The sequence below is a fragment of the Theropithecus gelada genome, chromosome X, assembly GCF_003255815.1.
Source record: "Theropithecus gelada isolate Dixy chromosome X, Tgel_1.0, whole genome shotgun sequence".
NCBI lineage: Eukaryota > Metazoa > Chordata > Mammalia > Primates > Cercopithecidae > Theropithecus > Theropithecus gelada.
In genome coordinates, this window is record NC_037689.1 from 81438042 (window position 1) to 81462190 (window position 24149).

The following is a 24149-nucleotide window of genomic DNA, read 5'->3' on the forward strand; positions in this document are numbered from 1 at the left end:
TATAGATTTGTTTGCTTGGGACATTTTATGTAAATTGAGTCTTGCAATATGTGGTCCTTTATGACAGGCTTCTTTCATTTAACATAATATTTTCAAGGTTCATCTGTGTTGTAACATGTATCAGTACTTCATTCTTTTATTTCCAGATATTATAACCTGTATAAATATAACACATTTTATTTATCCATTCATCAGATGATGGACATTTGGGTTCTTTCTACTTTTTGGCTATTATGAATAATGCTGGTATAAACATTCATGTACAAGTTAATGTGGACATATGTTTTTATTTCTATTGGCTGTATAACTAGTAGTGGAAATGCTGGATTCTATGGTATTCTGTATTTAACCATGTTAGGAATTGCCAGGCTGATTTTAAATATTTTCATTATTGATATATATTTACAAATAGCTCTCCAGAGGAATTGTCCAATTTTTATTCTGATCAGCAGCATATTGATGGTGCCTGTTTTCTCAAAGCCTCACCAAAACAGTGTTATCAAATTTAGGGGCTTTTGACAATCTGATAGGTTAAAAATGTTATCTTGGCATAGTGCTAAGTTAAAGTTTCTCTATGAGTGAGGTTGAGCACCTTTTCCTATCTTTAAAAGCCATCTGTTTGTTTTGCCAGCAATATTTGTTTTGCCAGGTTTTCTTTTGTTAATTTTTGTAATCTACATGTTGGAGTTCTTTATATGTAAGGGAAATTATCCTATGAATTGCAAACATTTTTTCCTCATTTGTAATTTGTCATATGACTTTCCTTACAGTGGTTTTTGAAATAATTCTTTTGTTAAATCTTTGTCTTTAATTTCAACTATATTGAAGCCCATGAATAGGGTAAAAGAATGCATTTTGTCAAAAGCACAGCTGAAACTAAGACTTATTCTTGTCTAGGTACTGGCTTTCAGGGCTGACTGTTAATCATAGTTTTATAAGAATTCTTAGTAAATTGCATTGATTTCCTAGTGAGAGAGACTTATCAAAAACAGGCATATTCATTATAACACTGAAAGAAAAGATGATTGCCAGAGGCTTTACTTATAACTGATGTAGTCCCGTCTTTAAAATTCTAGAGGACCTGACTGGAACACTGAATTGTATAATGAAGGGAGTGCTACAGTCAGAGAGCTTCTTACCGAGCTGTATGGCAAAGTGGGAGAAATTCGTCACTGGGGCCTGATCCGATACATTTCTGGGATCTTAAGGAAGAAAGTGGAAGCACTTGATGAGGTACTATAAATTCTTGAATTTATACCAAATCTAAATAAGAGGGCTTTTTAAAAATTGATTTCTATAATTGTTTTTTAAAACAACCATAGCCTCTAACCATTTGAGATGTCTTTTCCACATAAAATTTGATATTCAATTCTTTTTGTTTGTGAATGACAAGTAAGAATTGTAGATTTATAAAATTTTATAAACCATAACATCTTTATAATGATATTAAGAATTCTATATCTTAAGAATGAATTTACACTAGGTTCCTACCTCCTAGAAAGGGAAACATCCATACACCATTAGTGGGAATGGAACTTAGTATAGCCACTTACGGAAAACAGTATGGAGGTTCATCAAAAAACTAAAAGTAGAACTACCATGGGATCCAGCAGTCCAACTACTGGGTATATATCAAAAAGAAAGGAAATCAGTATATGCGAGAGATAATCTACAATTCCCATGTTTATTGTGGCACTATTCCCAATAGCAAAGGTATGGAATAAACCTAAATGTCCATCAGAAAATGAATAGATGAAGAAAATGTGGTATATATACACAATTGGATATTACTTTGCATTAAAAAGAGTGAAACCCTGTCATTTACAGTAACATGAATGGAACTGGAGAGCACTATGTTAGGTGAAATAACCCAGGCACAGAAAGACAAATACCACATGTTCTCACTCATATGTGCGAGCTTAAAAAGTTGATCTCATAGAGGTAGAGAGTAGAATGATTGATACCAGAAGCTGGGAAGGGTAGTCGGGAGTGGGGGACAAAGAAAGATTGCTTAATGGGCACGAAAATACAATTAGATTGAAGGAATAAGATCTAGTCTTTAGTGTCACAATAGGGTGACTATAGTTAACAATAATTTGTTGTAAATCTCAAAATAACTAGAAGAGTAGATTTGGAATCTTGCCATCACAAAGAAATGATAAATATTTGAGGTGATGGATGTCTCAATTACCCAGGTTTGATCATTACATGTTGTATGCTTGTATGAAACTATCACATGTACTCCATAAATATGTATAACTTATTTATCCATAAAAATTAAAAACTTAAACATTTAAACAAATTTTTTAAAAAGAAAGAAAATCCATAAACCAACCAAACAAAAAAATTCCTGCCTTATAGGAGATAGATGAAAAGACTTCATTGTTTCTTCCTAGAAATCCTTCTTTTCTGATCTTCATGGTATTTTCTGAGGAAGAGAGTTCAGTGTGTCATTATGTTAAGGAGGAGCAAAGGTTTCTAAGCTGAAAAGAGAAATGCTGTGGAAACCTGAGGTGTTAGAGAAACGATAATATTATACTATCTCTTGTTAGGCCTGCACAGACCTTCTCTCCCACCAGAAACATTTGACAGTGGGACTTCCTCCAGAACCTCGAGAAAAGACTATCTCTGCGTGAGTATGGCTGAATTTGATCAGGCTTCTCTGAGCCTTTAAGGAGTGGTGTGGACTTAGAATTCCCTTGCCCTAATCTGTCAGTGGATGATAATGTCCCACATATGTTCACCTCTATCAGAGACACTTAGTGGAAGAATGTTGGTAATGATAGGGCAAGAGTAAATGAAGGAGAAAACTCACAGAGAGTAGTACTCAAACTCTTTTTACTTATTGGATTTTCCATGCCTGCCATTCAAAAAACAAAACAAACAGGGTACCTTGAGTTAGCAACCACAAAATGTCAGCCATACTCTGGAAAGAGGAAGTGAAAGAAAGTGGCTAGAGCCAGGGCTAACCATGAAACTCCATGCTGCTCAAGAAGAATAAAGGGGATGGAGGTCATAGTCAAAGAGGAAAAATGGCTACTTACAGAGCAATGTGAGGTAGCACCCCTCCAGGAACCCTGTAATCAGAGTGCCACTGTCTGAGGTCTGCCACAGCCTCCAACTGGAAAGAGTACCCTAAGATAGGCTTGGCCTGGAGGGAGATGTGAGTCAAGTGATGGGGCTGGGATGGAAAATTGAATCTTTTTTTTTTTTTTTTTTTTTTTACGGAGTCTCGCTCTGTCACCCAGGCTGGAGTGCAGTGGCCGGATCTCTGCTCACTGCAAGCTCCGCCTCCCGGGTTTAGGCCATTCTCCTGGCTCAGCCTCCCGAGTAGCGGGGACTACAGGCGCTTGCCACCTCGCCCGGCTAGTTTTTTGTATTTTTTAGTAGAGACGGGGTTTCACCGTATTAGCCAGGATGGTCTCGATCTCCTGACCTCGTGATCCGCCCGTCTCGGCCTCCCAAAGTGCTAGGATTACAGGCTTGAGCCACCGCGCCCGGCCTAGGAAAATTGAATCTTTATACATGAGTCTTCCTTTTGCCACTGGCCATGCCAGTAAAATTCATCTGCAGTAAATGTGTTTAATTTCATATCACACCAGTGCCAAAATTTAAATCTTACAAAGAGTATGTATCTCCAAGAAATATTTTTAGAGAGATTCTAATTTCATTCATAAATGATCTGAAGAATCTGTTTTTCTGCTAGAGAGTAATTTTTAAAAAGGGTATTCCCCCCTGCTTGTCAGTTCTACTTCTGTAGCCAAAGTAGTAAAAAAAACTTTTGTAAATATTTCTCCCTCATTTTTTCCCGGTTAAACTCTATCTACAGCATGTTTTTTATTTACAATTTTTTTTTACTACATTGGCTACAGAAGGGATACTTTTGCTGATGTCTGCATACTACTTCCTTCCTGGTTTATGTCCATGATTTCTGTTACCCTTGAGTTCCAGTTCAAGCTCCCATATGAAGGCTCAGAGAAGCATAAGTTCCAGCAAACTTCACCACCACGGGCTTAAAGTGCTCTGGGTACTAAATAGACTCAAAAAGCAGTCTAGGCCACGAGGACTGCAATTCCTGGGCAAATCCTTGTGTTGTGCTGGACTCGAAACCAATGGACTTGGGGTACATGCGACCTAGTGAGATATCAGCTAGGGTGGGCAAAGCAGTGCTTGTGCCACCCTCTTCCAACTCCAGATAGTACAACTCTGGGAGAGAATCCTTCCTTCCACTTGAGAGGAGAGGAAAGAGTAAAGAGGACTTTATCTTGCAAGTTGGACACCAGCTCAGCCACAGTAGGATAGGGCACCAGGCAGAGGCATCAGACTCCCATTACAGGCCCTAGCTCCTGGATGACATTTTGACACACACCTTGCATCAGAAGGGAACCTGCTACTTTGAAGGGAAGGACCCAGTTTTGGCAGGATTTATCACGTACTGACTAAAGAGCCCTTGGGCCCTGAACAATCAGCACAGTGACCAGGTAGTACATGGCCATGGGCCTTGAGTGAGACTCTGAGACATTCTGGTTCCAGGTGTGACCAAACACATGCTCAGCTGTGGTGGGTATATGGAGAGACTCCTTATGCTCAAGAAAAGGAGATGGAAGAGTAAAGGGGACTTTGTCTTGCAGCGTAGGTACCAGGTTGGCCACAGTGGGGTAGAGCACAAAGCAGGTTCTTGAGGTCCCCAATTATAGGCCTGGCATTTGGCCCAGTAACTGCTAACAAACATACAGTGCAGTGGTGTTTGAAGAAGTTTTGCAAAGGAAACGAGAGCCTTGAAGATGAGGAGCATACTGGCCAGCCGTCGAAAGTTGACAATGACCAATTGAGAGCTATCGTTGAAGCTGATCCTCTCACAACTACACGAGAAACTGCCAAAGAACTCAGCATCAACCATTCTACAGTCAGTCATTCGGCATTTAAAGCAAATTGGAAAGGTGAAATTGGAGAAAATATTTGCCAACTACCCATCTGATAAGGGATTAATAACCAGAATGTATAAGAAGCTCAAACAATTCTATAGGAAAAGAAATCTAATAGTCTGCTTTAAAAATGGGCAAATAGTCTGAATAGACATTTCTCAAAAGAAGACATACAAATGACAAACAGACATATGAAAAGATGCTCAACATCATTGATCATCAGAAAAATGCAAATCAAAACTACAATGAAGTATCATCTCACCCCAGTTAAAATGGCTTTTATCCAAAAGGCAGGCAATAACAAATGCTGGCAAGGATGTGGAGAAAAGGGAACCCTCATGTATTGTTGGTAAGAATGTAAATTAGTACAACTACTACGGTGAACAGTTTGGAGGTTCCTGAGAAAAAGCTAAAAATAGAGCTGCCATACGATCCAGCAATCCCACTGCTAGGTATATACCCAAAAGAAAGGAAATCAGTACATTGATGAGATATCTGCACTCCTGCATTTATTTCATCCGTATTCACAATAGCCAAGATTTGGAAGCAACCTAAGTGTCCATCAGTAGATGAATAGATCAAGAAAATATGGTACATATACAAAAGGGAGTACTATTCAGACACAAAAAAGAATGAGATCCTGTCATTTGTAACAACATGGATGGAACTGGAGGTCATTTTGTTAAGTGAAATAAGCCAGACACAGAAAGACAAAGTTCAAATGTTCTCACTGATTTGTGGGAACTAAAAATCAAAACAATTGAACTCATGGAGATAGAAAGTAGAATGAGGGGTTACTAAAAGACTGGGAAGGGTAGCAGGGGTTATGGGTTGGGGGTGGGGATGGTTAATGGGTACAAAAAGTAGTTGGAGAGAATGAATAAGATCTCGTATTTGATAGCACAATAGGGAGACTATGGTCAAAATAATTTAATTGTGCATTTAAAAATAACTGCAAGAGTGTAATTGGATTGTTTGTAACACAAAAGATAAATGCTTGATGAGATAGATACACCATTTACCCTGATTTGATTATTATATGTCAAATGCCTGTATCAAAATATCTCATGCACCCCAGAAATATATACACCTACTATGTACCCACAAAAATTAAAAATTAAAAAAATTTAAAGAAAAGAATTTGAGGCGAGGACACAATTTAACCCATAAAATCTTGCTTCTGGAAAAATAATCTTTTTTGTATCAGTTTTGTGACACTGTAGGCAATCCAAAGAAGATGATGGCATGGTTCATGCCCCAGAGTACTTTGTGTCAGCAGGAGAATCAGAAGTGTGGGAGGATGGGTGTATACCTGTGTGTGTGTGTGTGTGCGCTCGTATGTGAATTGAAACTATAGAAAATCAAACAACTCTATCAACTGTGATTGTAAAATAATAAAATGGTTTCAAAAAGGCACAGCTAGTATTCCATTGTGGGGGTGGGATGCTGAAGAGATGTTGATTAAAGAAGGAATACATTCTAATGTTCAGTAGCAGAGTAGGGTGACTATTGTTAACAACAATGTATTGTATATTTCAAAATAACTAGAAGAGAGGACTTGAAATGTTCCCAGCTAAAAGAAATGGTAAATACTCAAGGTGATGGATACCATAAGTACCCTGACTTGATCATTACACATCCTATGTATGTAACAAAACATCACATGTACCCCGTAAATATGTAGAAATATTGTGTATTACCAAAAAAAGCACAGCTTAAAGTTAATTTAGTACTTTGTAGTCATAATAGTTACTTGTCAAATGTTCAAAGCTAACTATGAAAGACTAGTCTAGAAGGACATCATGGTGTGAGTTTAAAATAAATTTTGAAGGAGGAAGAGAATCCAGGTTTAGAGAGAGGAGAGCAGAGCTCCTCTAAGTTGATATGGGCCACAGTGGTTTCAGGAGGCAATGAAAGAGCTCTGAAGTTTGAAAGAATCAGAATGCTATTGGTCATGATGAAATGTTGAGGCAGTGATGTGGACTTGGATAAAGCTGCTTCATTTTTTCAGCATATTTAAGATTAAGTGGTTGTAGAATATTGTCTTTCTTCACTGTCTTCTTCCTCAGACCTCTGCCCTATGAGGTGCTCACTCAGCTGATAGATGAAGCCAGTGAAGGGGATATGAGCATTTCAATCCTTACACAGGTGAGAAGAATTGTAAAGGCTAATCTGGTGATTGATATTTTAAAGTTTGTTTTCAATTGATCTGGCAATTTCCAAAGACAACAAAATAGGCGTTGTGAGACCTGGGCCATTATTTTTGTCTATATCTACTCTGTGTGCAGGAAATAATGGTATATCTAGCCATGTATATTCGAACCCAGCCTGGCCTCTTTGCTGAAATGTTTCGACTTCGAATTGGTCTGATCATACAAGTTATGGCAACAGAACTGGCCCACTCCCTTCGATGCTCAGGTACTTAATTCAGTAACTGTTTTAGGTAGAATTCACTTTTGATGTAGGTTTATAGAGTTCGGAATCAAGAAAGAAAGAAAGCTAAAACATTTTTATCCATAGCTCAAGCTGGATATGGCAGCCTTGTTCCCCTGTTAGTCACTATTTATGCAAGTCAAGGAGCTGATATGATGACACATTTGTGTATCAGTTCTGTAGATTCCGAATGCCATCTCCTGGGGACTCCACTCCAAATCCTTCTTAACTTATCACTCTTTGCTAACTTCATTTCTCTAACTCTGGAGAGTACTTGAGTGTGACAGATTGGGTTGGGTTCAGATTTAGGCAGTGGAGCATCTGTACACCAAGAATGAGTCACAACATCAGTGGATCATGGTGTCAGTATTCTGTCTAGTCACCATCATGATTGAATAAAGGAAGATGACATTTTCATTAACATCTATCTGACATGACTCTCTTTGAAATTAACTATAGGTGTGTTTGGCAAGATAAAAGTTTTAGTTAGAAGAATAGTTGGGGCCTGTAAAAGCTGTAGGGCAAAATGGTATAAAGTGTGAAGGGGAAAAATGGACCCCTATGGCATGACTCCTTATTCCATTAGTATTTGTTTGATTTCAACAAGAATTGCAAAATAATACAGATAGGGAGGTACAGAAAAATAAAATCAAAGTTGTAAAACTCAATTTTAGCCATTCTTTCTGTTAAATTTCCCCCAAAAGGCTCGTAATCGAGCTGTTAACAAGTAGCTAAATTTATCAGTTTGAGTCGAACCGAACTCAAACACATGAGATAATTTATATTTAAGTAACCCTTTGACGGAAGAGAGCTAGCAGTTATTTTATACCTACCATATTCCAGAGACTGTGCTTTTTGCTTTAAGTTTACAGATATTGTATCATTTAATCCTTACAAGAATCCTCTGGAGAAGAAGGTAGTATTGTGTCACTTTTACCAATAAAGAAACTGAAACTCAAGGTTACCTAACATCCCCAAAGTAACATAGCTAGTAAATAGTGGAATTTGAGTCTGAGTCCACCTGATTGCAAATGATTTCCAGTTCAGTACATTGTTATAGATAAACATTATATAGTATTCTCTAGTTGTGGTATCAAGGGATGTTTTGCGAGAGGGTGTGATTGCTCAATAATAAACCTTAATAAGGGATAAGCCCCTGAATATTCACTTTTCCTTAATTGCCTGTTATATTTATTGTTTTCCTGTGGATTCATGAAAACCATGGCTCTTTATTCCTTATAGGATAAAGTCAAGATCCCTGGGTCTGATATTTAATACCTTCAACAGTCTGACCTTTATCTTCTACTCCCACAGTACTTCCCACTAATTTTGTCAGTTCCAGTCCTTGGAGAGTGATGTCTCCATTGATTTCAAAGGCAATTATTGTCTATACCTCTCATTTGGCACATAGAATATGCAATGTTTTATTGTTTATCATGTTTACATGTTCCATCACTCCCAAAGAGATAGTCAGACTCTCAAGATTAGGTATCATGTCACATACCTGCTTGTACTAATGTTACTTAAAATGATGACCTGCACGTAGTCAACTTTTAATAAATATATGAGGTTGATTAACATGTTCAGGTTATCCTCTTATATTCATAATTTCATGGATTCAAATCTATATCTCTTAAGTCTCTATTATTTCTAGGCTGAGAAGTTTAAATTATTTTAGCCTATCTGCATATATACATTCATTGCCTTTCTCTGAATGACCTCCAGTTCCATTGTTATTCTTTCATTCTTCTCACCTTCAAATAAAGATTTTACTAAGTATCCTAATGGTGTGGAAGCAGGGCGAAGAAAAAAATCAGTTACCTCGCTAATCCACAAATTGGATAGTCAGTCCTTAAATAATTAAGAATCTGTGGAAGGAAGAATACCTAAGCAGTAGGGTGCTAGCAATTTATTTTGTAATTCTGTTCTTCCAATCAAGTGACTCAGAAATTCTAAGCAAGAAAAGAAATAGAGAAAGTATAGAGAGGGCATGGCAGGCAAATTAGAAGTCCTTCTGTTCTAACATTTCTGCTGACTAGCTGAGGAAGCCACGGAGGGCCTGATGAATCTCAGTCCTTCGGCCATGAAGAATCTCCTGCATCACATTCTCAGCGGCAAGGAGTTTGGAGTGGAACGAAGCGGTGAGATTGAATAACTGCATTTTCATTTCATACTGTTTGGTTTAAGTGTCTCATTGGTTTTAAAATGTTTTTCCTTCATCACAGGAACCTTTTGCCCCAAATAAATAAACTCCAATATATAAAACAGAAACCAAGCTGTCTTCTGGAGCAAGATTTGGAAACCACTGTATTTTTCCTTAAATGATATATCAACTAAGTGGATTGATTATTATCATGTTTCATTTTTAACTGTTTAATGCATTCCCTCACATTATCTTAAGTCTCCACTTTAGGACAACTAGCAACCCATATCATCTGAAACTTTCTTATATTCTAATTGGCAATAATCCAGTAGCTCTTACAGTATTGTATTATGTGTGTAGCTGCTTACGGTACTTCTAATGTAACCCTTTCAACTTCAAACTTACAAATTAATAGTCCACCTGCATTTGTGGTTTTGGTTGGATTTGGCATTGCATACCTAAAGCAGCAGAGCCAATGAAAAGCGGTCATCTCTCATGCTCAACTTTCAGGGTTAGGGTAAGTAGATATATACGGTCAGATGGATGGATGTCAGACCTTAGAGTGGTAAAAGAAGGTTAAAAAGCAGTGTGTTTCAAGCGGGGGATCTTGCTGAAATGCACATTTTGATTCAGTAGATCTGGGGTGGGACCTGAGATTCTACTAACAAGCTCCTAGGTGGTACTGATGCTGCTTGTCCATGGACCACATTTCAAATAGCAAGGTTATCGTTTTTAAATTAAGTTAAAAATAAGGATATATATGAAAGTTTTTTTTTTTAAATGTGATGGGGAAGAAATTGAACCTTATTATCCTCTCTCTTTCTCTGTAATCTCTCATACTATGTAGTTCGTCCCACTGATTCAAATGTCAGTCCTGCTATTTCTATCCACGAGATTGGTGCTGTTGGAGCAACCAAAACAGAACGAACTGGGATCATGCAGTTAAAAAGTGAGATAAAGCAGGTAAGATACTACTTGGGAGATTAGCTGGGATATTGCCACGTTTAAGAACATTCTTTTGGAATCAGACTTTGTTGGGTCATTTATTTTGTTTCACATTCTGAGTTTAATTTGAGCCATTTATTTTTCAGGTGGAATTTCGTAGACTGTCAATCTCAGCTGAGAGTCAGGTGAAACAACTAGGGATCATTTAACATGGTTTAACTTACCTTGAGTTCTATATAACATGCATGAGCTCATGGCCTTTTTACAAATAAGATAACAAGTCTTGGAGTAGATTGTTTGAATTGCCTTTATAACAGTCATTTTGCAGACAGCTTTCCTTTTTCTGGACCAACGTAATTTGCTAATTTTAGAAGGAAAGTAACTTGCATCTGATAACAAGAACTTGAAACCCTGAGTTTATGTTATTAGGACTGATGTAATTTTGGATTCTGTTATTAGGACTGATGTAATTTTGGAATTAATTTTCTTTATAAAACAAGATGTAGACTTCAAGCAAAGAGTTTTTGCTTGGCCAGAGTTTAGGTTGGCTTCTGAACCTTTTCCTAGGCCCATTTGTGCGCTTTCTTGTAAAATCCAGCTTTAGCAAGAGAACCCTGCTAAGTCAGTTTAGCCAGAAACCCCTATCCTCGATATCTTATCATCCTTGATATGTGATCAGGCTCCCCATCTTCTACCACCCTCAGGTGATGTCCAGTCACCCTGGCCTGTCTTCAGCAAAAATCCTGTTAGAATGGTTTAGCCAGAATCCTCTCTACCTCTGATGTTTCTCTCTCAGTAATTTTCCACCCCTTGGCTATAAATTCCCACTTGCTTATGTTATATTCAGAGGGGAGCCCAATCTTTCTCCCTTACTGCAAGATCTCGTTGCAATGGTTCTGCACCTATTAACAATGGTCCTGAATAAAGTCTTCCTTACTGTGCTTTAACAAGTATCACTGAATAATTTTTTCTTTAACAAGATATACAAAAGGTGTTGTGGACACGTAGAGGGAGAAACATCTAAATCAGTCTGGGAGATAGTGGGAGTCACTAAATACCATGTTGTAGTCTCTTAATTTTTCCTGCAGGTGAGAATAGAGAGTGGTTGCATTATACAAGGAAATAGTTAACAAAATCTTCCATAGCTTATTTTTAAAACTCTAGGAAGTCATGTGGTTTCAAGATCTCCAAGTTGAGAAATTACTGATTTGGCCTCTCCTAGAAGCACATTTTATGAAAAGTTTAAAACTACTTAAAACTACTCCTCCTATTTTCAGAATAGAATTATGATAGCTTGCAGTATAGAAACACCTCCAGAAGAGGAGAGGTGAAATGGAAATTTGGAGTTTTATTTTTAGTTTTTGTTTCTTTTTTTAAAGTTTTTTAGCACTGGGGTCTCACTGTGTTGTCCAGGCTGGAATGCAGTGGCTATTCACAGGCACAAAATCTTGGATTCATGCACTCCTTCTACCTCAGTTTCCAGAATGGCTTGGGACTAAGGCATGACACCACCTTACTATTTGGTTTTTTTAAAAAGAAATTAGAAACCCTTTAGAAAGACAATGAGCCAATGCTTGAAGCTTAATCTGAGGTAACTTGAGTACACCCATCAAATACCCTATGGCGTTTATATTTATGCAAGAATAAGTATGAAAATGGAATAAGAAAGGGCCTTGTGTTCACTTCACAGTGTTCGCAAATAATTTGAATAATCTGAACATTTTCCTATTTGAAACGTGAAAGAACTACATTCAGTACTGAATAGTTAGTTACACTGGCATTATTAGTAAATAATCTTTGATTTGGTTGAGAGTTATTAGATAAACATTTTATAATTGTTGATTGTCACTCAGTATTACTTTTAAGTTCATTATGTATTTACAACTTGAAGTACATGTTCCCAGCTAGATTAATATGATGTTGAGACTTGACCTACTCAACTACATCATTTAAGTTTTTTCTACACATTCACTACCTACAGGTTTTCAAGGGAGACAAAATCACTAGGACTATAATTTAGAGGATTGAGAATCCTAAATTTGCATTACTTTCTTATTTCTAAATATTAACTTCCATCCTCACCTGCCTGTCTGGTATTTTGTATTGTTCTAAGCCATTTTTTCCCTATCACTCGAAAATGCCCTCTTTTCTTACTATGGAAAAAAAGCATTATAAGGGTATTTTTATTTCTTTTTCCTTCACCATGGCTTCTAGAGTAAAGCTATTTCATCAGCTTTTTAATGATTTTGTGCTGACTACATACTGAAATAGTCTGTATTTTTACTCCACTAGTGACGTAAAAGTACAAATAATTGTTTCCTGGCCTCATAGTTTTAAAATTTTATTTTCTCAATTTGTTCTCATAGTCCAGTGGTGGTCATCCCCTCGGTATAGATTTAATGTCACCATCTTTTCTGGTAACTGCTGTGATCTTCTCATATATGCCATTCACATGTGCTTTGAATATGCTCTTATATAAATCATGGCATATACTGGTTGACTAAAAAGAAAAACAAAATTAATCAAGAATTAAAGTAAGTATACAGCAATTTCATATATGGGGGTGAATATTTTCATTTATTTTCCAATAAGGTAGGGAAGGGAGTTCAACTCCAACCTCTTTTCGATTTCAGAAAACAAAATTCAATTATTGGTTAAGTATAAATTCTTGGTCCCACCCTGAGTACACTGAGTCAGAAAGACTGGGGATAAGGCCCAGTAATCAGTTTTATTTATATGATTCTGATGAATTTTTAAGTTTGAAAACCACTGGGTTAGCTATTCTTCTGATTATGAATTCATTTAGTAAATATTGAGTGCCAGTTTTGTGCCAGGTACTGTGAACAAAATGGATGTGGTCCTTGCCCTCATGAAGCTTACAATTTAGGAAGACTGACCTCTAATTAAATTTATTTGGTTTAAATCAAAGACTCATAATGGCCTATGATTTCAGATTTCTCAAGCTGAAGAGATTTAGGCTAGACAATAACCAAACAAAAAATGGAAAATTGTTGGAAACAATATTAGTATTTTGGTTAACCTTAATCAAATACCCTGTAATGAACTAATAAGACTTGGCCAACTCTATCATATCCACATTAATATAGGACAGGGGTATAGAAGAAAATTTAAAAACTCAAAATGATTGATATTTGGCTTTGGAAAACAGTCTGAATTGTACTTTATCAGATCTATACCTTTTCTGGTTTGACCTCACAATCAACAGCCTAGAATCTTGGTGGTATAAACAAGACAGTGAAGATGAATTAAATGGCAGTTCATCTACTCAACAGATCAGTGCGATAATCACTTGCCAACAGAAATGTTTGGGGGCTCTTTTCTCTTTTACATTGCATTGGTTGGTGATTTAGGCATTTGGCCCAAATTAAAATGTGAGAAGTTATTTTCTCAGAAAGTATTTATGTTATCTTCTATCTTATATTTATTTCTGAATTTAAACTGTTAACCACTTTGCCCAATGTATTTTATCCTTTACTTAGTATAATTGTTTCAAGGTTCATTATGTTTTAGTATGTATCAAAAGTTTATTTTTTTCATTGGTGAATAATATCCTATTAAATTAATGTACCACATTTATTCATTCATCCGTTGATGGACACCTGGATTGTTTCCACTTTTTGGCTACTATGAATAATTCTACAATGAACCTTCATGTACAAGTTTTTGTATGGACAAATGTTTTCACTTCTTTTGGATATATATCTAGGAGTGGAAGTGCTGGGTCATATGGTAACTATGTTTTGCATTCTGAAGAACTGCCAGACATGTCCAAACTGGCTGTACCATTTTACATTCCCACCAGCAATGTATGAGAGTTCCAGTTTCTTCACATCTTCACCAACATCTTACAATTGTCTATCTTTTTTATTATAGCCATCCTGGTGGCTGTGAACTGGTATCTCATTGTGGTTTTGATTTGCATTTCCCTAATAGCTAATGATAATGAGCATCTTTTCTCGTGCCCAGTGGCCATTTGTTTATCTTCTTTAGAGAAAAGTCAGTTCACATTTGTGCCTATTTTAATTTTTTTTTTGTCTTTTTATTGTTGAGTTGCAAGGATTCTTTATATATTCTGGATACAAGTTTCTTTTAAGATATGTAATTTGCAAATATTTTCTCCCATCCCGTGGGTTGTCTTTTTACTCTCTTAATGGTATTCTTTGAACAACAAAAGTTTTTAATTTGGACAAAGTCCAGTTTGTCTATTTTTCTTTTGTTACTCATGATGTTTTTGGTGTCATATCTAAGAAGGCTTTGCCTAATCCAAGGTCACAAAGATTTATTCCTATTTGTGTTCTAAGGGTTTTATAGAGTTAGCTGTTTTATTTAGGTCTATGATTATGTATGGAGGGGTCCCCAAGATAACCCTCAGATTTAATGATTCACTAGGAGGACTCATAGGACTCAGCATATAGTCATACTCACTGCTACGGTTTATTACACCAAAAGGGTACAAGATGCATTGGGCATAGTGCAAACTACAGTCAACAATAATTTATTGTACATTTTAAAATAATAAAAAGTGTAATTAGGTTGTTTGTAACACAAAGGAAGGATAAATGCTTGAGATAATGGATACCCCATTTACCCTGATGTGGTTATTATGCATTGTATGCCTGTAATAAAGTGTCTCATGCCTCATAAATATATAAACCTACTATGTACCTACAAAAGTTAAAAAAAGATGTAAAAGAGTCATTGGTCAAAGTCTAGGGAAAACAGACACAAGCTTCCAGAGTACTCTGTCAGTGGAGTCACCCAGCAATGAGTTGTGACAAGATGTCACTGCCAACCAAGGAAGCTCATTAAAGACTCAGCACCCATTGTTCTTGTTGAGGGCTGGTGCATAAACAACCTCTGTCTGGCATGTACCAAAACTCTGGACTCCCAGAAAGAAAGCAAACGTTCAATGTAAACCATAGCGTTTGTAGAGTTTAGGTGTGGTAAGTCACTGTTATTAGTTCTGGGAATGGTGAGAACTCTCCCAGAATCCAAGTTTCTAAGTTTCCAAATGCCAGCCAAGGGCCAACCTTGTAAGCAGGCCTTTCCAAGAATAGCAGTTCTGGCCTACTGTCTTAACTCTTTTCTGCACAATGGGCTTAATTTTTGTGTGTGGTATAAGGTAGAGAGTTCAACTTCATTCTTTTGCATGTAGATGTCACTGTTCCAGCACCATTTGTTGAAAAGGCTATTTTTCCCTCATTTAATTATCTTGGCATCCTTGTTGAAAATTAATTGACCAAAATACAACAGTTTATTTTTGAACTCCCTGTTCGATTCCATAGATCTACATGTCTATTCTATACCAGTATGACACAGTTTTGATAGTTTTGTAGTTTTGATAGCTTTAGAGCAAATTTTGAAATCAGGAAGTGTGAGCTCTCCAACTTCAGTCTTCTTTTTAAATATGAATGTTAAGATCAGCTTGTGAATTTCTGCAAAGATCCCAGCTGGTATGTTGATAGAGATTGTGTTCAGTCTGTAGATCAGTTTTTGAAATATTGCCATCTTGATAATGTTAAGTCTTCTGACCCATGAACATGGGACTATATTTCAATTTATTTAGGTCTTTAATTTCTTTCAACATGTTTTATAGTTTTCAGAGTATTTGTTTTGGACTTCTTTTGTTAAATTTATTCCTACATATTTTATTATTCTTAATGTTATTTTAAATGGAATTGTTTTCTTAATTTTATTTTAATATTGTTGATTGCTGTTGTTTACAAATTCAATTGATTTTTTTATTATAGTAAGACATGTAACATGAGATCTACTCTAAAAGTTTTTTTAAGTGTACAATACAGTATCATTAACTATAGGCTTGATGTTGTACAGTAGATCTCTAGAATATTTTCATCTTACATAACTGAAACTTTATACTCATTGAATAGCAAGTTCCCATTTTCCCCTCTACCTAGCCCCTGACAACTACCGTTCTACTCTCTGCTTCTAAGAATCTGGCTGTTTCAGATACATTACACAACTGGAATCATACAGAATTTGTTCTTTTGTGACTGGCTTATTTCTCATAGCATAGTGTCCTCCAGGTTCATCTACACTGTCATATTTTGCAAAATTTCCTTTTTTTTGTTTTTTTTTTTTTTTTTTGAGACGGGGTCTCGCTCTGTCACCCAGGCTGGAGTGCAGTGACCGGATCTCGGCTCACTGCAAGCTCCGCCTCCCGGGTTCACGCCATTCTCCTGCCTCAGCCTCCCGAGTAGCTGGGACTACAGGCGCCGCCACCTCGCCCGGCTAGTTTTTTGTATTTTTTTTTTAGTAGAGACGGGGTTTCACCGGGTTCGCCAGGATGGTCTCGATCTCCTGACCTTGTGATCCGCCCGTCTCGGCCTCCCAAAGTGCTGGGATTACAGGCTTGAGCCACCGCACCCGGCCAAAATTTCCTTTTTTAAAGGCTGAATAATATTCCATTTTATGTATTACCACATTTTCTTTTGCCATTCAGTTGTTGATATACATTTAGGTTGTTTTCATATCTTGACTATTGTGAATAATGCTGCATTGAACATGGGCATGCAAATGTCTCTTCAAGATTCTGATTTCAATTCTTTTGGATACATATCCAGAAGTGAGATTGCTGAATTATATGGTAGTTCTATTTTTAATTTTTGAGGAACCTCCATAATGTGTTCTATAGTGGCTGTACCATTTTACATTCCCAGCAACGGTGTATAAGGGTCCTAATTTCTTCACATTCTCACCAATACGTGTTATCTTTGGCTGTTTTTAACCATGGGCATCCTAACAGGTGTGAGGTGATAGCTCATTGTGGTTTGATTCGCATTTCCATGATGATTAGTGATGTTGAGCATCTTCACATGTGTGTGGTGGCTGTTTGTATGTCATCTTTGGTGAAATGTCTACTCAAGTAAAATATAATTGATTTTTGTTATTGATCTTATATCATGAAACTTTACTGAACTCATTTATTAGTTGTAGTTGCTTGTTAGTGAATTCCTTAGAACTTTCTACATACAAGATCATGTCATCTGCACATAGTTTTTACTTCTTCCATTCCAATCTGGATGCCTTTTATTTCTTTTCTTACTTAATCTCCCTGGCTCAAGCCTCCTGTAAAATGTTGAATAGAAGTGATAAGCGTGGGCATCCTTGTCTTATTCTGATCTTCAGGGGGAAAGCTTCAGTCTTCAACCACTCATTATGATGTTAGCTGTGGGTTGTTGTAGGGAAAAATCTTAACATTTATTAGATTGAGGAGGTTCCTTTCTGTTCCTAGTTTGTTGAGTGTTTTTATCATGAAGATGTGTTGAATTTTTGTTACCTTTTTTTCTGTATCTATTAAGATGATGTGTTTTTTTTAACTTTTATTATATTGATGTAGTGTATTACATTAATTGATGTTCAGATGTTAAAACAGCCTTGAATTTCTGGAGTAAGTTCCATTTCATGTTGTATAATCATTTTAGTATATCACTGAATTTGGTTTTCTAGTATTTCGTGGAGGATTTTTGCATCTATATTCATGAAGGATATTGAACTGTAGTTTTCTAGTAACATCTTTGTCTGATTTTGTATCTGGGTAATATTGGCCTCATAGAATGAGTTGGGAAGTGTTCCCTTCTCTTTTTTGGAAGAGGTTGTGAAGAGTTAGTATTAATTCCTCTTTAAATGTTTTGTAGAATTAACCAGTTAACCCATCTGTGCATGGGCTTTACTACTATGTGGGAACGTTTGTTTATTTGTTTGTTTGTTCGTTTGAGACAGGGTCTAAAGATATTACCCAAGCTGGTCTCAAACTCTGGGGCTCATGCAATCCTTCTGCCTCAGCCTCCCAAGTAGCTGGGAATACAGGCACGAGCCATATGCCCATGCACCACGAGCTAAGCACCCATACTTTGTAGGAAGTTTTGTACTTACTAATTTGATATATTTGTTTGTAATAGGTCTATTAAGATGTTCTCTTTCTTTTTGAGTTGGTTTCGGTAGTTTGTGTCTTTCTAGGAATTTGTCTGTTTCATTGAGATTATGTAATTTGTTAACATATGGCTTCAGATGGTATGTCCTCATAATCCTTTTTCTTTCTGAAGGTCAGAATTGATGTCTTTATTTCCTCTTTTTTTCTTGGTCCTTCTAGCTAAAGCTTTGTCTATTTTGTTGATATTTTCATAGGAAAATATTGGGAGTTCATATGCTTTCCCTATTTTGTTTCTAGACTCTATTTCATTTCTTTCCACTCTAATCATTATTTCCTTCCTTCTGCTTGCTTTCTTTTTTTTTTTTTTTTTTTTTTTTTTGAGGCGGAGTCTGGCTCTCTTGCCCAGGCTGGAGTGCAGTGGCCAGATCTCAGCTCACTGCAAGCTCCGCCTCCTGGGTTCACGCCATTCTCCTGCCTCAGCCTCCCGAGTAGCTGGGACTACAGGCGCCCGCCACCTCGCCCGGCTAGTTTTTTGTATTTTTTAGTAGAGACGGGGTTTCACTGTGTTAGCCAGGATGGTCTCGATCTCCTGACCTCGTGATCCGCCCGTCTCGGCCTCCCAAAGTGCTGGGATTACAGGCTTGAGCCACCGCGCCCGGCCCTGCTTGCTTTCAATTTAGTTTGCTCTTCTTTCCTAAAATGGAAAGTTTGTTTATTGATTTGAGATATTTATCCTTTCTTTAATACAGGCATTTATAACATAAATTGTTCATTAAGCGCTGTTTTAGCTGCATCCCATAAGTTTTGCTATGTTGTGCTTTTGTTTTCATTCATTTCATTATTTTCTAATTTTGCTAGTGATTTTTTCTTAACGCATTTATTATTTAGAAGTGTGTTGTTTAATTTCCACATATTTGTAAATTTCCTTAATTTCTTTCTGTTACTGACTTCTAATTATGTTGTGATTAGAGAACATACTTTGTATGATCTCTATTTTAAATTTATTATGGCTCGTCTTATGGCCCATGAGAGCAACAAACTAAACCAAGGACCAGCTAGAAGTTTAACAGAGATAATCGGGTAAAGAGACAGCTAAGAACGTCCCATATCATCAGTATTTTTATGGCTCTTCTCATGTATCACCAGATTGCTTTCAAAAAGGATTATACCAACGTACAGCACTGCTAGCTACATATAAGTCTACTAGCTTCACTATAACCTCTTGATCTTTGCTGCTTCACTTAATATTTGGTTTATAGTTCTGCAGAGTATGTTTATTGTTCACTATAAAGTTCAACGACTTTATCATAGAAACAGAGATAACTTTTGATTGATGTTCTTTCCTCTCCTCTTCCAAGTCACCTGGAACCTCTATGACTCCAAGTAGTGGGTCCTTTCCTGGTGCATATGATCAGCAGTCATCTAAAGATAGTCGTCAAGGTCAATGGCAACGCCGAAGAAGGCTGGATGGGGCACTGAATAGAGTCCCAGTTGGATTTTATCAAAAAGTATGGAAAGTTTTGCAGAAGGTGAGCATAATACATTGTTGATGTCTCATTTTTCCCACTTGAAATTCTCAGTCTCCTTGGCAGGGATGACATGACTGTAATATAATCACTGCAATTATGTAAAAGTCGTAACTCATATAGACAAAACCAAGAAGAAAACATAAAAATGAAACAGTTGATTTGTTATTGCGGCATTATTAATAATTTAATCTCTTTCTATTATTGTTGCCATAGTCTTGTTTCTAAATTGGATTTTTAAAATCATCACTTCTCTGCTTTTGGCCACAGTTGGACATTGTGATACATTTGCTGCTAATCAAATGAATTTGGTACTAAAGAGCTAACTTTCTGTGTAGCTGTGGAGGGTTGTAAATGTTATTTGTAGCAACGTGCTATTCATAACCAAGTATCAGTAGAGTAAAACAAATGCAGTACTTGGGGAGTTTGTGTTAGGAGCTCTTACCTATATTTTTTCTTGGATGAAAATTACTAAATAAATGCAAAGTCATAATGATGGTAATAGTTCAGAGACTCTTTGATGTGACCAACATCTTTTTTTTTTTTTGAAGGCCTATTTGGCCAAAGAAATTTAAGGGCATGTCACACTATTACGGTGTTGACAGTTTTAGAGGGCCAAGTAGACTATTGTGCTCATGCATAGGTCTCATTCATAGTGTCTTAGGTGCCACTTTCTACATCATTGGCTTTAATAAGGACCTGAAGTTCACTTCATCCAGGACTTCAAACCCTTGAGTTATGTTTTTTCCCCTCTGGGCACTGATATTCTTCCAAGGACAGAATCAGGTGATCTTTTGGAAAGGTAAAAGTTGATTCCTCAGACTATGGGCTCTGGTAATCTTCCTTTTGAAGAGTACTGAGAACTTGCTTTTTTTGCAGCTAACTTCTATAGCACAATGGTGATAAATATAATTTTATCTCTTCAGTTATGCATGGATTATGGCAATGTTCTATGTGCTCATACAGCAAAGAACAAAACAGATAATAATCTTCATTCTCCTTGAACTTATATTCTACTAGGAAGAAACAAATTATAAATAATAAACTGTAAATAAGCAAAGTATCTAGAATGTTAAAAGACAATAAGTACTATGGAAAAACAAGAGCAGGCTAAGAGTATTTATGGGGGGATGGGATGCTTAACTAGAAAATGTAGTAATGATACATGTCTGATAAATGCATGTCTTGATTTCATTTTCATATTAAGACTTCATATTCAGAGAAAAGCACTTAAAATTTAAATGAAAATATATTATTTTGAATCATTCATAAACCAATATCTCTCATATAGAACATGCAATGTACAGTAATTAAAATTGGCATTTCTGAAAGCATTGTTATAAAGATACTTAGAGTTATACCCAGTGACAGATAGTTTTGTTGAATACTGTAATAAGGAACAACAGCCAGTTCTATAAATGACTTTAAAATTCTAAAAGTATTGGTATGCTAGGAACGACAAATTTGATTTGTGTGAATACTCTTTAAATTCTGTAAAGGTTTTTTTAAAAATTTTTTTATTATTACTATACTTTAAGTTCTAGGGTACACGAGCACAATGTGCAGGCTCGTTACATAGGTATACATGTGCTATGCTGGCCCACTGCACCCATCAACCCATCATTTACATTAGGTATTTCTCCCAATGCTATCCCTCCCTCCGACCCCCACCCCATGACAGGCCCTGGTGTGTGATGTTCCCTACCCTGTGACCAAGTGTTCTCATTGTTCAGTTCCCACCTATGAGTGAGAACATGTCGTGTTTGGTTTTCTGTCCTTGTGATAGTTTGCTGAGAATGATGGTTTCCAGCTTCATCCATGTCCCTGCAAAGGACATGAACTCATCCTTTTTTATGGCTGCATACTATTTCATGGTGTATATGTGCCACATTTTCTTAAACCAGTCTATCATTGATGGACATTTGGGTTGGTTCCAAGTCTTTGCTATTGTGGATAGTGCCACAATAAACACACGTGTGCATGTGTCTTTATAGTAGCATGATTTATAATACTTTGGGTATATACCCAGTAATGGCATTGCTGGGTCAAATGGTATTTCTAGTTCTAGATTCTTAAGGAATCGCCACACTGTCTTCCACAATGGTTGAACTAGTTTACTGTCCCACCAACAGTGTAAAAGCGTTCCTGTTTCTCCACATCCTCTCCAGCACCAATTGTTTCCTGACTTTTTAATGATCGCCATTCTAACTGGTGTGAGATGGTATCTCATTGGGGCTTTGATTTGCATTTCTCTGATGACCAGTGATGATGAGCATTTTTTTCATGTGTCTGTTGGCTGCATAAATGTCTTCTTTTGAGAAGTGTCTATTCATATCCTTTGCCCACTTTTTGATTTTTTTTTTCTTGTAAATTTGTTTAAGTTCTTTGTAGATTCTGGATATTAGCCCTTTGTCAGATGGGTAGATTGCAAAAATTTTCTCCCATTCTGTAGGTTACCTGTTCACTCTGATGGTAGTTTCTTTTGCTGTGCAGAAGCTCTTTAGTTTAATTAGATCTCATTTGTCAATTTTGGCTTTTGTTGCCATTGCTTTTGGTGTTTTAGTCATGAAGTCCTTGCCCATGCCTATGTCCTGAATGGTATTGCCTAGGTTTTCTTGTAGAGTTTTTATGGTTTTAGGTCTAACATTTAAGTCTTTAATCCATCTTGAATGAATTTTTGTATAAGATGTAAGGAAGGGATCCAGTTTCAGCTTTCTACATATGGCTAGACAGTTTTCTCAGCACCATTTATTAAATAGGGAATCCTTCCCCCATTTCTTGTTTTTGTCAGATTTGTCAAAGATCAGATGCTTGTAGGTGTGTGGTGTTATTTCTGAGACCTCTGTTCTGTTCCATAGGTCTATATCTCTGTTTTGGTACCAGTACCATGCTGTTTTGGTTACTGTAGCCTTATAGTATAGTTTGAAGTCAGGTAGCATGATGCCTCCAGCTTTGTTCTTTTTCTTAGGATTGACTTGGCAATGCGGGCTCTTTTTTGGTTCCATACGAACTTCAAAGCAGTTTTTTTCCAGTTCTTTGAAGAAAGTCATTGGTAGCTTGATGGGGATGATATTGAATCTATAAATTATCTTGAGCACTATGGCCATTTTCATGATATTGATTCTTCCTATCCATGAGCAGGGAATGTTCTTCCATTTGTTTGTGTCCTCTTTTATTTCACTGAGCAGTGGTTTGTAGTTCTCCTTGAAAGGGTCCTTCACATCCCTTTTATGTTGTATTCCTAGGTATTTTATTCTCTTTGTAGCAATCAAGAATGGGAGTTCACTCATGATTTGGATCTCTGTTTGTCTATTATTAGTGTATAGGAATGCTCGTGATTTTTGCACATTGATTTTGTATCCTGAGATTTTGCTGAAGTTGCTTATCAGCTTAAGGGGATTTTGGGCTGAGACAATGGGGTTTTCTAAATATACAATCATGTCATCTGCAAACAGAGACAATTTGACTTCTTCTTTTCCTAACTGAATACCCTTGATTTCTTTCTCTTGCCTGATTGCCCTAGCCAGAACTTCCAACACTATGTTGAATAGGAGTGGTGAGAGAGGGCATCCCAGTCTTGTGCCAGTTTTCAAAGGGAATTTTTCCAGTTTTTGCCCATTCAGTATGATATTGGCTGTGGGTTTCTCAAAAATAGCTCCTATTATTTTGAGATACGTTCCATCAATACCGAATTTATTGAGAGTTTTTAGCATGAAGGGCTGTTGAATTTTGTGAAAGGCCTTTTCTGCATCTATTGAGATAATCATGTGGTTTTTGTCTTTGGTTCTGTTTATATGCTGAATTACATTTATTGATTTGTGTACGTTGAACCAGCCTTGCATCCCAGGGTTGAAGCCCACTTGATCATGGTGGATAAACTTTTCGATGTGCTGTTGGATTCGGTTTGCCAGTATTTTATTGAGGATTTTTGCATCGATGTTCATCAGGGATATTGGTCTAAAATTCTTTTTTTTTGTTGTGTCTCTGCCAGGCTTTGGTATCAGGAGGATGTTGGCCTCATAAAATGAGTTAGGGAGGATTCCCTCTTTTTCTATTGATTGGAATGGTTTCAGAAGGAATGGTACCAGCTCCTCTTTATACCTCTGGTAGAATTTGGCTGTGAATCCATCTGGTCCTGGACTTTTTTTTGGTTGGCAGGCTATTAATTATTGCCTCAATTTCGGAGCCTGTTATTGGTCTATTCAGAGATTCAATTTCTTCCTGGTTTCGTCTTGGGAGGGTGTATATGTCCAGGAATTTAT

The 24149-nt window shown here is 36.8% G+C and overlaps 1 protein-coding gene across 5 annotated transcripts in view; it reads left to right on the forward strand.

The window, feature by feature from the left end:
- The window catches only part of PHKA1 (phosphorylase kinase regulatory subunit alpha 1), a 133481-nt gene that overhangs the window by 99702 nt on the left and 9630 nt on the right, over positions 1-24149 (forward strand). For 2 of the 5 annotated variants that reach the window (XM_025372152.1, XM_025372155.1), the window contains 9 exons: positions 1077-1233; positions 2553-2632; positions 6995-7073; positions 7214-7343; positions 9398-9499; positions 10349-10464; positions 10593-10631; positions 12813-12863; positions 19720-19890. In XM_025372152.1, coding sequence (XP_025227937.1) covers positions 1077-1233; positions 2553-2632; positions 6995-7073; positions 7214-7343; positions 9398-9499; positions 10349-10464; positions 10593-10631; positions 12813-12863; positions 19720-19890 — 925 coding nt within the window. The remainder of the gene's footprint in view (positions 1-1076; positions 1234-2552; positions 2633-6994; positions 7074-7213; positions 7344-9397; positions 9500-10348; positions 10465-10592; positions 10632-12812; positions 12864-19719; positions 19891-24149) is intronic. The other 3 variants (XM_025372154.1, XM_025372156.1, XM_025372153.1) reach the window with 2 other exon arrangements.